Genomic DNA, 10,898 nt, shown 5'->3' on the forward strand with positions numbered 1-10,898 from the left:
AACTTTTTATTTCAAATTAGATTCGAGCTTGACAATTTTAAACTAATAAATTTTTAAGGCGAGTAAAATTCGATTTTAGACTTTTCAAGTTAGATTGAGTTCGATTTTACTCGATTACAGCCCCAGAGAGGATAACAATAGCTTGCACAGTAGCTACGATACGAACCTGCCGCTCTTTCTTCTCGTACACAGTAGGGTTTGCATTTGTTAAACCAGAAACCATAATTTCCGAATCAATAAACAAAATAAAATTATAAAAATAAATCAATCATATCATCACTGTTCTGTTTTCCTTTACCGCTGCAAGTAATTGTTTTTGGTTAATCAAATTTGCTGCTCCTTGATTTCTACCACAATTGAAGAACAATTACTTGTTTCAAATTTACAGATAAAATTAAAAAAAAGTATAGGGTGATTATAATATATAATATCTGTTTATAGTATTTTTTTAACAATTGATAACGTATATATATCTTATAGACTCAATTGTTTAGGATAAAAAAATCTGTTTTTCCATGAGAAGGGTGATGTTTAGGGCTTACGGGATATTTGTTAACGTGGTCAAGCTTGCAACTAAGCTGTATGATATAAGCCTGGTGGTGGTGAATAGGGAAAATTAGTGTTTCGGCGCCTAGAGATTGATTATTGCTGGATACGCATGCTTGTAGAAGAAGCAGAGTTGACAATTTATTTGAATCCAAATGCTGACCTTAGACGTCGTATTGCTATACCTAGACACATATTTGAAACTCCTAGTGAATTGAGAATATTGGGAACCCTGTTTATATATTCACCCATGTCTAGCTAAAACTTCCATCTAAATGTATGTTGCTGTTGTAAATTTTGATGCAAATTTCTAAAAGGGCTGCTAAAGGGGTTTTCTTTTTTCTGAACTAAGGCTTATAAATTTCTTTAAAAGTATTAATTTTGTGAACTTACTTTAGTTCAATTGTATCTTTTAAAGCCTGTTTGGACCAGTGCAAGATGTGAGGATTCCATATCAGCACAAGCGAATGTTTGGTTTTGTAACATTTTTCATCCAGTGACTGTGAAGCACATTTTGGCCAGAGGAAACCCCCATTACATTTGTGATTCACGTGTACTTGTTAAAATCGATAAGGAGAAGGGAAAAGTTCCTGACAAGTAAGGCATTTTCTCTTATTCGTAATTTTTCTTACTTCTGGCCATCATCATGCAATGAATTTATAACTGATATTGGAGCAATTGCGGGAGGCAATACCTGCAACAAAAGTTAGAGAAGGTGAACTTTTCTTCATGTTCAAGTCCTTCAGGGCTTGACTCTAGAGAGCCATATGACCCTCATGTTGGTAAGCAAACAAGAATAGTTTTTTGTAGGGTTGTCGACACATTTTTTTTCTTTCTTTCATGAAATCGAAAGACGGGAAACAGAATGCTTCAGGTGGCTGTTTCTCTGATTTTCCCCCCCTTTTCTCTTTACATGCAGGGGCAAAGATGTTCTACAATGCTCCTGAGATGATGTTGAGAAGGGAACTTGAAGAGCAAGCTGATCTCCAGCATTCTATTGAACTGCAAAGGAGAAGGTTGGTGAACTTGCAACTTCCAGACTTCAAGAAAGATGGCATTCATCATCACCACTGCGGCCTATTGGTTGGTGCTTCTGTTTCCTTGCCTGCTCATTCCCATGACAGTCAAAATGTTCCCCCATCAGACAGCATTAAAACAGAAGTCTCGAAAGGTTTCTAATCAGCCTCAGTTGTTCTATCCCATATTTGAAACTTATTTATGTTTTTGCAGTTTTTATTGCGGGCATGAGCTGTAGGGAATAAAGGTAAGCAATCTCAGAACTCAGAAAAGGAGTAACCATGCTATATGAACTAATCTTTCTCAGATTCCATTCGGATGGCTTTCGTTTTAACGTTTTGATGTGATACTAATGCACAAAAGTAGAGAAGCATATACGAGAAGAATCCCGTAGATGCGTATAGCAAGACTATACAGTGAAGAGTGAATCCGTAGAGAATATATCCATCGACTCTTGGATACAAAACTACTAACAGCAAATGCCATATTGGATTAGATAGACGGCAGACTAATTAATATTTGAGTGTAGGGCGCCTTTTGCCCTTCCTTTGTAGGTATGTATTCCAGTCGAAAAAAGTCGCTGTATTCTCAACGTATGCATCGCGTCTTGTCTCACATTTTATCGGATAAAAACAATATTGTACTATGAATTGTATGAATAGACTTTGAAATGTGTACATTTATTTAAAGATATCTGAGATGGGGTTTGCATGGTAATTCTTATTTTATTGTTTGGTAATCTTTTAGAATAATGTTTTTTATTATTAAACTGAAGAATGTTGGTTATGGTTAGAAAATTGGAAAGAAAAGGTATCCTGCTCGTCTCATTTTGCATTTGGCATAATGTCAAAAAACAATTTGTCGACGTTCAATTGAATAATCATTTTATCTTCTTTTTTCTTGGAGTATTTTGTCCTCAACGTTTTGTTTTAAGATAAAATAATTCTTGATTAGAGAAAATTTGTTATTTGAATAACGGTTAATATTTGTCATTGACGTGATAAGTTTTATGTGTCAAGAATGATGATGTAACATTATTACAAGCTTTCGATTGGAAATGAAAATCATGCCTGGTGGTGTCTTAACCTCTTAGATGTGTTGTGTCAACTAGATGAAGGAGGTCATGCTAGCTTTAAGGTGGACAGAATGGTACCGATGTGGTGGTCGAAATCTGGGTTAATTGAGGTTGAAGAGAGAAATATAGAGAAGGGGAGGAAGAAGAAGAAGAAAGAAAGAAAAGAAAAGAAAATGAAGGGAAAAATCATTGTATAAAGTTCAATGATTAAATTGAAAAAAATTTGAAGTACATCAAGTGAAATAAAAAAATAATAAAGTTCAATGAGTAAATTTGTAATTTGCTATTTATATAATTTTTAAAAATTATTTATATAAATAACATTCTTTCAGTATTAGTTACCGAAATGACATCCATTCGTATTATATAGAACAAAAACACTATTTTGAGAGATACATTTGAAAAGTTATGTCTTACATGACATCCTGATCAGTAAATATTAGAAAAAAATAAATTTTATTTAAAGATGTATTTGATTAATCGTACCTTTTAGAGGTTTGAAAAATAAATATTTAATTAAAACGGTATATTTTAAAAATGATTAATTGCTTATCTGATACATCCACTATATCAAATTCATCAATGTCGTACATTTTGTTTTTCAATTTCATATATGAAGAATTGTATAATCAATCATTTTGTCCACTTATTTCACGAAAGATAACATGACATATATGAAAGAAAAATCAATAGCAACTAGTTAACCGATACCAAGAAACAAACAGATAAATCCAATACTACCAATCTTCATTATTGAAAACGAATAGATCAACAAGGCTGGAATGCCAACATGAACAGTAATACAGACGAGCTTTCCTCATATTTAAGTAGTAACATACATCCTTCTAGATCTCTCACATCTCATAGCCTTCATCGTCTTCATCCTCGTATTCAAGTTCCTCGTCGGCTGCTGCATCCTGGTATTGTTGATATTCAGATACAAGGTCATTCATGTTGCTCTCGGCCTCGGTGAACTCCATTTCATCCATTCCTTCACCAGTGTACCAGTGCAAGAAAGCCTTCCTCCTGAACATAGCGGTGAATTGCTCGCTCACTCGTCTGAACATCTCCTGGATGGAGGTTGAGTTGCCGACGAAGGTAGATGCCATGGACAGGCCCTGGGGCGGAATATCACAGACACTGGACTTGACATTGTTTGGAATCCACTCGACAAAGTACGATGAGTTCTTGTTTTGAACATTATTCATTTGCTCATCCACCTCTTTGGTGCTCATCTTGCCCCTGAACATGGCTGAGGCTGTGAGGTAGCGACCGTGTCTTGGGTCTGCAGCACACATCATGTTCTTTGCATCCCACATCTGTTGAGTGAGCTCTGGGACCGTTAGGGCACGATACTGCTGAGATCCCCGTGAGGTGAGAGGAGCAAAACCGACCATAAAGAAGTGGAGCCTAGGGAAAGGAATGAGGTTCACAGCGAGTTTCCGGAGGTCAGAGTTGAGCTGGCCAGGGAACCTAAGGCAGCATGTGACACCACTCATGGTTGCAGAGATCAGATGGTTCAAATCACCAACTGTTACAACCAACAATAAAAGATTACTTCAGCAAAAACCTTGTGGTACTAAGATGAAGTCAGATAATAGAAACTTACAGCTAGGGGTCGTTAGCTTGAGGGTCCTGAAACAGATATCATACAATGCCTCGTTATCCAACACCATGCACTCATCCGCATTTTCGACAAGCTGATGAACAGAAAGAGTAGCATTATATGGCTCAACCACCGTATCCGAAACCTTTGGTGATGGAAAGACGGAGAAAGTGAGCATCATTCTATCAGGGTATTCTTCTCTGATCTTGGAGATCAACAGAGTACCCATACCGGAACCAGTTCCCCCTCCGAGAGAGTGGCAAACTTGAAAACCTATTTGGACGAACAAATAAAATTCATAATTAAAAGAACCCCAAAAGCCAAAAATTAAAGAAATAGGAAACAAACAACGTAATTACTAAAAAGAAAAGAACCTTTACGTTTAAAATTTTTCTTTAAAGACCAAGATCTACCAGGCCATTTTCGTATGCATTATTACATTATCCATTGCCAAATATGTTTAGAACCATCAATAAATGAATTTGAGTTTGCTAACAATACTAATCCAATTTATATTTTTTATATAATCAAACGGATAACTGAGAAACATTAAATCACCAACATCAAGAACAATTATACCTTGGAGGCAGTCACAATTCTCTGCTTCCTTTCTGACAACATCAAGAACAGCATCAATAAGCTCAGCTCCTTCGGTGTAATGCCCCTTAGCCCAATTATTACCAGCTCCCGATTGGCCGAACACAAAATTATCAGGCCTGAAGATCTGTCCATAAGGACCGGTTCGAACACTATCCATGGTCCCCGGCTCAAGATCCATGAGCACGGCACGCGGGACATACCTTCCAGTGGAAGCCTCGTTGTAGTAAACATTGACACGCTCCAATTGGAGATCGGAGTTTCCCATGTAACGACCGGTGGGATCCATGCCGTGCTCATCGCAAACCACTTCCCAGAACTTGGATCCAATCTGGTTCCCGCATTGCCCGCCTTGTACGTGAAGGATCTCCCTCATTTTTTGTTTGTTTGAGAGTTTGTTAAAATCCCTGCGAAGATCAAGAAATGGAAAGTAAAAATATATTCTTTTTCAAAATGATAAAATAATAGAGATATGGGGACTGAATCTTACGGCCGAAGCGAATGCGATATGAGAGGATCCGACGATGAAGCGACGGAGAGAGAGCTTGAGGGATGTGTTTCTACCAGGAGAAATGGAGCTTTATTTATACAAGGGAGATGCAGGGTGTTCGAAGGGTTATTTGGTCTTTTCCATATCCAGTGAATAAAAAAAAATCAATCTGGACGTTGATTCGGTTTAGTCGGATTACGTAATTATTAAATCATGATTATATATTCAAAAAATAATTTTTAATTAATATAACAATTAATTAATAGAAATATATATATATATATTTGAATTAATGATATGATGTTCAATTCATGGATGAGAGGTCAAGGTTTCAAATCTTATATATTTTTTATAAACTACAAGATTGATCACTTTTATTTTAGCTTTGTATTTTTTCTTCATTAAATTTAAAATATATAATATTTGATCAATTTTGTTTTTATTTAATTAAAATTTGGTCATTTTTATTTAATTTCCTCATTAACGACATTCAAAATTTCACTGACTAAACATTTAAAAATCAATAAGGTAAGTGGTAACATCTTAATTAATAAAACCACATGACCACAACTTAATGAAATAAAAATAAAAGTGATCAAATATTATGTTTTTTAAATTCAGTAAGGAAAAATATATAAAACTAAAACGAAAATGGTCAATCTTATAGTTTACCCTTTGTTTTTTTTAATGTTGGTTTATTGATTTAATTTAAGGTAAATTATATCACATATCACTTAATTATTGGTAAGATTATAAATGAGTTATTTGATTTTAAAAAATTATAAACAATCATTTAATTAATAAATTATTAAAAACATGCCATTGGTCTGTAAATGAAACGATCTTTTGAAGGCAGGAAACTATTTTTAATGATTTTCTTATTGGGTAAACTACACCACAAGTCATTTAAGATTTCAAATGAGTTACTTTATTATTAGAAAGATTGCAAACATGTCACCCATTTTCAAATTGGTCATTAACGAGTAATTCAATTAATCAGAAAGAAAACTCATTTTGAGTTTTAGGGTTCTCCAAAATTGATAGCTTCATTTATCGATCCGAACGTTGGATATGTCGTCGTTGGTGGGTTGAAAAACATATCTAGACATAGAGACCATATGATGATGTACCTCGTAGACCAAAGTTCAATAAGTTTAAAAGTTTTTGAGTGATTTTATGACTATTGAGAGAGATTCTCATTAATCTAATCGGGTGAATTGAACGAAAAATTGAGGTGAATCTTATGTTGAAAATTGAGGTTCAACGATCATCGTATTTGATAAATAACAACAGTCGGTGTGATATCTCCTGACATGATTGTTATAATTAATTAATTGGGTAAATTGATAGCTACAATCAATTAATTGAGGTGCTTGATTGTAACTTTATAAAATAAAATATTTTTACCTATGTTGGGTACAATGGAAAAAAACGCCTGAGGGAGGTTGAATTTTAAACACAGATGGTGTTTATAAAACAAATACAGCTCTGGTTGCTGCAAGAGGGCTGATCCGAGACAGTAATGGTGACTGGAGAAGTGGGTTCATGTTGCGTTTAGGGAAGGTGAATAGTTCGATTGCTGAAATTTGGGGGGCTCGACAGGGTCTTAAACTAGCAAAAAATCTTGGCTTAAGCAAATTGATCCTAAAGATGGATGCAAAATGGGTTGTGGAGCTTTTTAATGGGGAAAGGATGGAGGATCTCTCAGAAAACGTTCTGGTTAATGATTGCATAAACATCCTTAAGGAAGGTTGGGTGGTAGAAGTAAGACATATTTGGCGTGAGGGCAATAAATGTGCTGATAAGTTGGTGAAACTTGCTCTACTTCAAGAAGAAGACATCTCCATTTTGCAAGTGGCTCCAACTGAACTTCTTGCTTTGTTGGGAGCTGATAGGGATGGAGTGGGCGAGTTGAGACGACAGATTGTTTGCTTTTCATATAGTGTACCAAAAAAAACCTATTTATTCACATTTTCTGTTAATTTTAAGGGTTAGATAATATTGTCAAAATGTACTAAAAAAATCGGAATATTCATTTTAAACATGAGGTTAAAAATAATAGATAAGTTAAATAATATTAAATGATATTTTAATATTTTTCTATAAACTTAACTTTTTAAGCTATTTATAAAAGCTGGTTTGAAAAGTATTTTGTATTAATTAAAAGGAATTAATAAATAGAATCCCACTTATTCAAATCTCAATACACTTTTAAATCTGGGTTTAGATAAATTAAAATATAAGGTTATTGGAAAATTAAACAAATTTTAGGTGGAAAATACAAAAATATATATATAAAAAATTAGTGCATTATGGGTTGAATCATGGTAACAATCCATTTTCATTCAAACTAACAAAAGCCCAAATCCATTCTCCTAAAAACCCTAGAGACCGGAAATCAATCTATCACTATAATTAGATTGTAAAAGTTCCGTAAACCCTAATTCCTTTTTATCTGCCGCATCCGAGACCATCCACAGTTCAGGTAACCATCAGCTGCCCTTTCTGGCAAACCTTCAAGAACTGTAATAAAAGAACAACAATTTCTCTGCATTAATCTGTATTTTTTCTTGAATTTTATGTACCATTGGCTCGTATTTGTCTGTGAACTAGCAGGGTACTTTGTTCAATTTCCAACATTTTTTATGAAATGATTGCTCATTAGAGGAAAATAGGCTTACCTCCGTACTTATTTGTAGATTTTTATCTATCAATGAGGTTGATTTAGATGACTCGTTTCATTGTTTCTATTCATTGTTTGTCTCGAAGACTTGCTTTTCCTTTTATAGCTGATAGATATGTAGAATATGTTCTAATTTTCGGATTGGTTTTGATTTGATGCTAATGTGGACTAGAAATGAGTGAGGAAGCTAAGGCTGTGGTTCCCGAGTCACTTTTGAAGAAGCAGAAGAGGAATGAAGAATGGGAGCTTGCCAAAAAGAAGGCGATTGAAGTTGCAAAGAAGAAAAAAGTCGAGAATCGCAAGCTGATTTTCACTAGGGCTATGCAATATGCAAAGGGGTACGAGGCTCAGGTAAATTTGTTGTTCTGTTTTGATTTGTGTTTAATCTGTTTTTAGCAAATAATAAAAGCTTCAGAATCATAATATTTATGATCTATAATTGACAGGAGAAAGAGCTGGTTCAATTGAAGCGGGAGGCAAAATTGAAAGGAGGATTCTATGTAGATCCAGAAGCTAAACTCTTGTTCATCATCCGAATCCGTGGGTATGTGATTATTTTTACATTACTTTCATATATGGATCTAAATCCTGAACTGTAACGAGCTGTGAGTTTTTTTGGTTTCAGTATCAATGCCATGCACCCTAGGACGAGAAAGATCTTGCAGCTCTTGCGTTTGAGACAGGTAGTTTACCAGGCCCATCCCAAAAGATGGGCACACTCTGTGCTAGTTTTTAAAATGAGGCACCTAAAATGTTTTATAATAAAGATTAATTTGTTAAATTTGAAATTATGAGACATCTACGAGGTCTTTTTATCAAAATTATCATGGAAAACGATTAAAAATACTGTCAAAATCTTCGTTTGCAACTTTCTTTGCCACTTTCCCTAAACGGAAAGTTTGTTTTTCCTTCGAACGAAAATGTTGTTAGGGCACAAAGCTTGTACATGAACAGGCTTGAATGACATTCATGTGTAGGGCCCCTAAATTTTGAGGCCCTATGGCGTGTCACATGCCACACATGTTAATGGACTGGCCTATAGTTTACCAAACCTTTTCTGGAACTTAGATAATACAGATTATTTGAACCAATACCCCACTTTTCCTTGCCCGAATGGTGTGTATGTATGAAGTAAATCTTCCTTTGATGGATGACATTTGTGTTGGACTTCAGATATCTAGCTGAAATAACCTCTCTTTGAAGCTTTAATGTTGGTGCTTAGTGTGCCGCTTTTCTATATATTTTTTGTCTAAAATTAAGCTGTACCTTATTGTTTATATATAGTTTGAAGTTGTTGGAGCTCTGTACTTTGTCATTTGGATAGTGTAACTCAAATTTTAATTGCTAGCTTTTTGTTAAATTAACTACTTCCATACGATGCTCACTTTGTCACTGGGTTTTTCTTTCTAACATTGCCACAAACTGATGGTTGTTTTATGTACAGGAAACTATATAACATTTTCTTTCGATAAATGAATCAAATCCGATTCTAAATTGTTTTGTTCATACCAATTGCAGATTTTCAATGGTGTTTTTCTTAAAGTGAACAAGGCAACAATGAACATGCTTCACCTTGTTGAGCCTTATGTGACTTATGGGTATTTTTTTGTCTTCCTACTTCCTGCTATCGCTTTTTAGTCATGATATTGGCTTTTGATGTCATATTTCTCATGATATGTGATTTTAGATATCCTAATCTCAAGAGTGTGAGGGAATTGATTTACAAAAGAGGTTATGGGAAGTTGAACAAACAGAGAATTGCTTTGACGGACAACGCAATCGTGGAGCAGGTCTGTATCTTATTGCATTTACTGAAGTTTATCAGTACTAAACAGTTACTAATCTATACTGTTGACAGGCTCTGGGCAAATTTGGCATCATCTGTGTTGAAGATCTTATCCATGAGATCATGACCGTAGGACCTCATTTTAAGGAGGCCAACAATTTCCTTTGGCCCTTTCAGCTCAAGGCGCCGCTAGGTGGTCTGAAGAAGAAGAGAAACCACTATGTCGAAGGAGGAGATGCGGGCAACCGCGAGAATTACATCAATGAGCTAATTCGGAGAATGAATTAGATTCGGGGGTGATAGTTAATTCAGCGGTGGAGGCATTTTTGGTTTGTTCTGAAGGATGCTGATATTTGTTTCTTTTGGCATTTAGATACATAGTCTTGTCTAAAACCATGAATTCTTGGTGTTTTACCATTATTATATTTTCTGAAACAACTTTCCCAGAAATTTGTTGCCTACAGTATGAGATATAATACTGGGGTTCTTTGAAGAGTAGATGCCGTTATGATTCACTTAAGAATCAACTAAACAAATGACAAATCGCTAAAAATGTTTTAAGAATATATTAGTTTTATTATTAAAATTATAATTTTAGCTGTACGAATTATCATGTACATCGTACGAAGTTTGGGTTAAGCAAGTGAGGATGGTAGTTCAGTTCATGGATCAATCTAGAATTGTCATGATAAAAGTTTAATGGAATATGAAGGTGAGTAAAAATTGATTCAATTTTAAAAGATTGATTTGATTTGACTGAAATATAATCTGTTTGATTTTAAAAAATAATAATCAAATAAAGTATTAATGATAAAATTTGACTTGTTAAATTAATTAATTCAAAATTATTTAACTTAACTAAATTGAATATTTACTCCTAATTCCTCTTATTTCTAATTTCTTCATCATTTTAAGTTTATTTTCTTATCAAATTTAAATTGTCTCATACAATCTGTCTGACACAAAAAAATTTGTCACTTCAATTTTTATATAATTTTTAATGATAAATTTACTTTTTATAATTTACTTTTGAGAAAATAACCTCAGTGACCAAAAATCCCATATAATATACGATTTTAACCAATTTTTTTCGGATTT

General features: G+C 34.3%; 3 protein-coding genes across 3 annotated transcripts; 2 read left to right on the forward strand and 1 right to left on the reverse strand.

Annotated features, from left to right (window-relative positions):
* The first annotated feature begins 658 nt into the window (after nt 1–658).
* Nucleotides 659–1,740, forward strand: LOC120150563 (zinc finger CCCH domain-containing protein 55-like). The gene is made up of 4 exons (XM_039163231.1): nt 659–780; nt 979–1,143; nt 1,231–1,328; nt 1,466–1,740. The coding sequence occupies exons 1-4, from the start codon at nt 659–661 to the stop codon at nt 1,723–1,725; spliced, it is 645 nt and encodes a 214-aa protein (XP_039019162.1). The 3' UTR covers nt 1,726–1,740.
* A 1,627-nt stretch (nt 1,741–3,367) lies between these two features.
* On the reverse strand, nt 3,368–5,385 carry LOC120150461 (tubulin beta-5 chain-like). Its single transcript, XM_039163153.1, has 4 exons — nt 5,332–5,385; nt 4,824–5,248; nt 4,248–4,517; nt 3,368–4,169 (listed from the first exon to the last, which is right to left on the reverse strand). Exons 2-4 carry the CDS (start codon nt 5,215–5,217, stop codon nt 3,493–3,495), a joined length of 1,341 nt encoding a protein of 446 aa, XP_039019084.1. The 5' UTR covers nt 5,218–5,248; nt 5,332–5,385; the 3' UTR covers nt 3,368–3,492.
* Nucleotides 5,386–7,678: 2,293 nt separating this feature from the next.
* On the forward strand, nt 7,679–10,250 carry LOC120150462 (60S ribosomal protein L7-2-like). The gene is made up of 7 exons (XM_039163154.1): nt 7,679–7,816; nt 8,187–8,365; nt 8,461–8,558; nt 8,640–8,697; nt 9,533–9,612; nt 9,702–9,804; nt 9,873–10,250. The coding sequence occupies exons 2-7, from the start codon at nt 8,189–8,191 to the stop codon at nt 10,086–10,088; spliced, it is 732 nt and encodes a 243-aa protein (XP_039019085.1). The 5' UTR covers nt 7,679–7,816; nt 8,187–8,188; the 3' UTR covers nt 10,089–10,250.
* The last annotated feature ends 648 nt before the right edge of the window (nt 10,251–10,898 follow it).

The sequence above is a fragment of the Hibiscus syriacus genome, unplaced genomic scaffold (genome assembly GCF_006381635.1).
Source record: "Hibiscus syriacus cultivar Baekdansim isolate YM2019G1 unplaced genomic scaffold, ASM638163v2 tig00111022_pilon, whole genome shotgun sequence".
Taxonomy (NCBI): domain Eukaryota; kingdom Viridiplantae; phylum Streptophyta; class Magnoliopsida; order Malvales; family Malvaceae; genus Hibiscus; species Hibiscus syriacus.

Coding starts and splice junctions, on each gene's coding strand:
- LOC120150563 (XM_039163231.1), top strand. CDS start 659: ATGCTTGTAGAAGAAGCAGAGTTGACAATTTATTTGAATCCAAATGCT. Junction 781..978: donor TTGAGAATATTGGGAACCCT/GTTTATATATTC, acceptor TGTTTGGACCAG/TGCAAGATGTGAGGATTCCA. Junction 1,144..1,230: donor AAGGGAAAAGTTCCTGACAA/GTAAGGCATTTT, acceptor GAGCAATTGCGG/GAGGCAATACCTGCAACAAA.
- LOC120150461 (XM_039163153.1), bottom strand. CDS start 5,217: ATGAGGGAGATCCTTCACGTACAAGGCGGGCAATGCGGGAACCAGATT. Junction 4,518..4,823: donor GAATTGTGACTGCCTCCAAG/GTATAATTGTTC, acceptor TCGTCCAAATAG/GTTTTCAAGTTTGCCACTCT. Junction 4,170..4,247: donor CAAGCTAACGACCCCTAGCT/GTAAGTTTCTAT, acceptor TGGTTGTAACAG/TTGGTGATTTGAACCATCTG.
- LOC120150462 (XM_039163154.1), top strand. CDS start 8,189: ATGAGTGAGGAAGCTAAGGCTGTGGTTCCCGAGTCACTTTTGAAGAAG. Junction 8,366..8,460: donor CAAAGGGGTACGAGGCTCAG/GTAAATTTGTTG, acceptor TATAATTGACAG/GAGAAAGAGCTGGTTCAATT. Junction 9,805..9,872: donor ACAACGCAATCGTGGAGCAG/GTCTGTATCTTA, acceptor TACTGTTGACAG/GCTCTGGGCAAATTTGGCAT.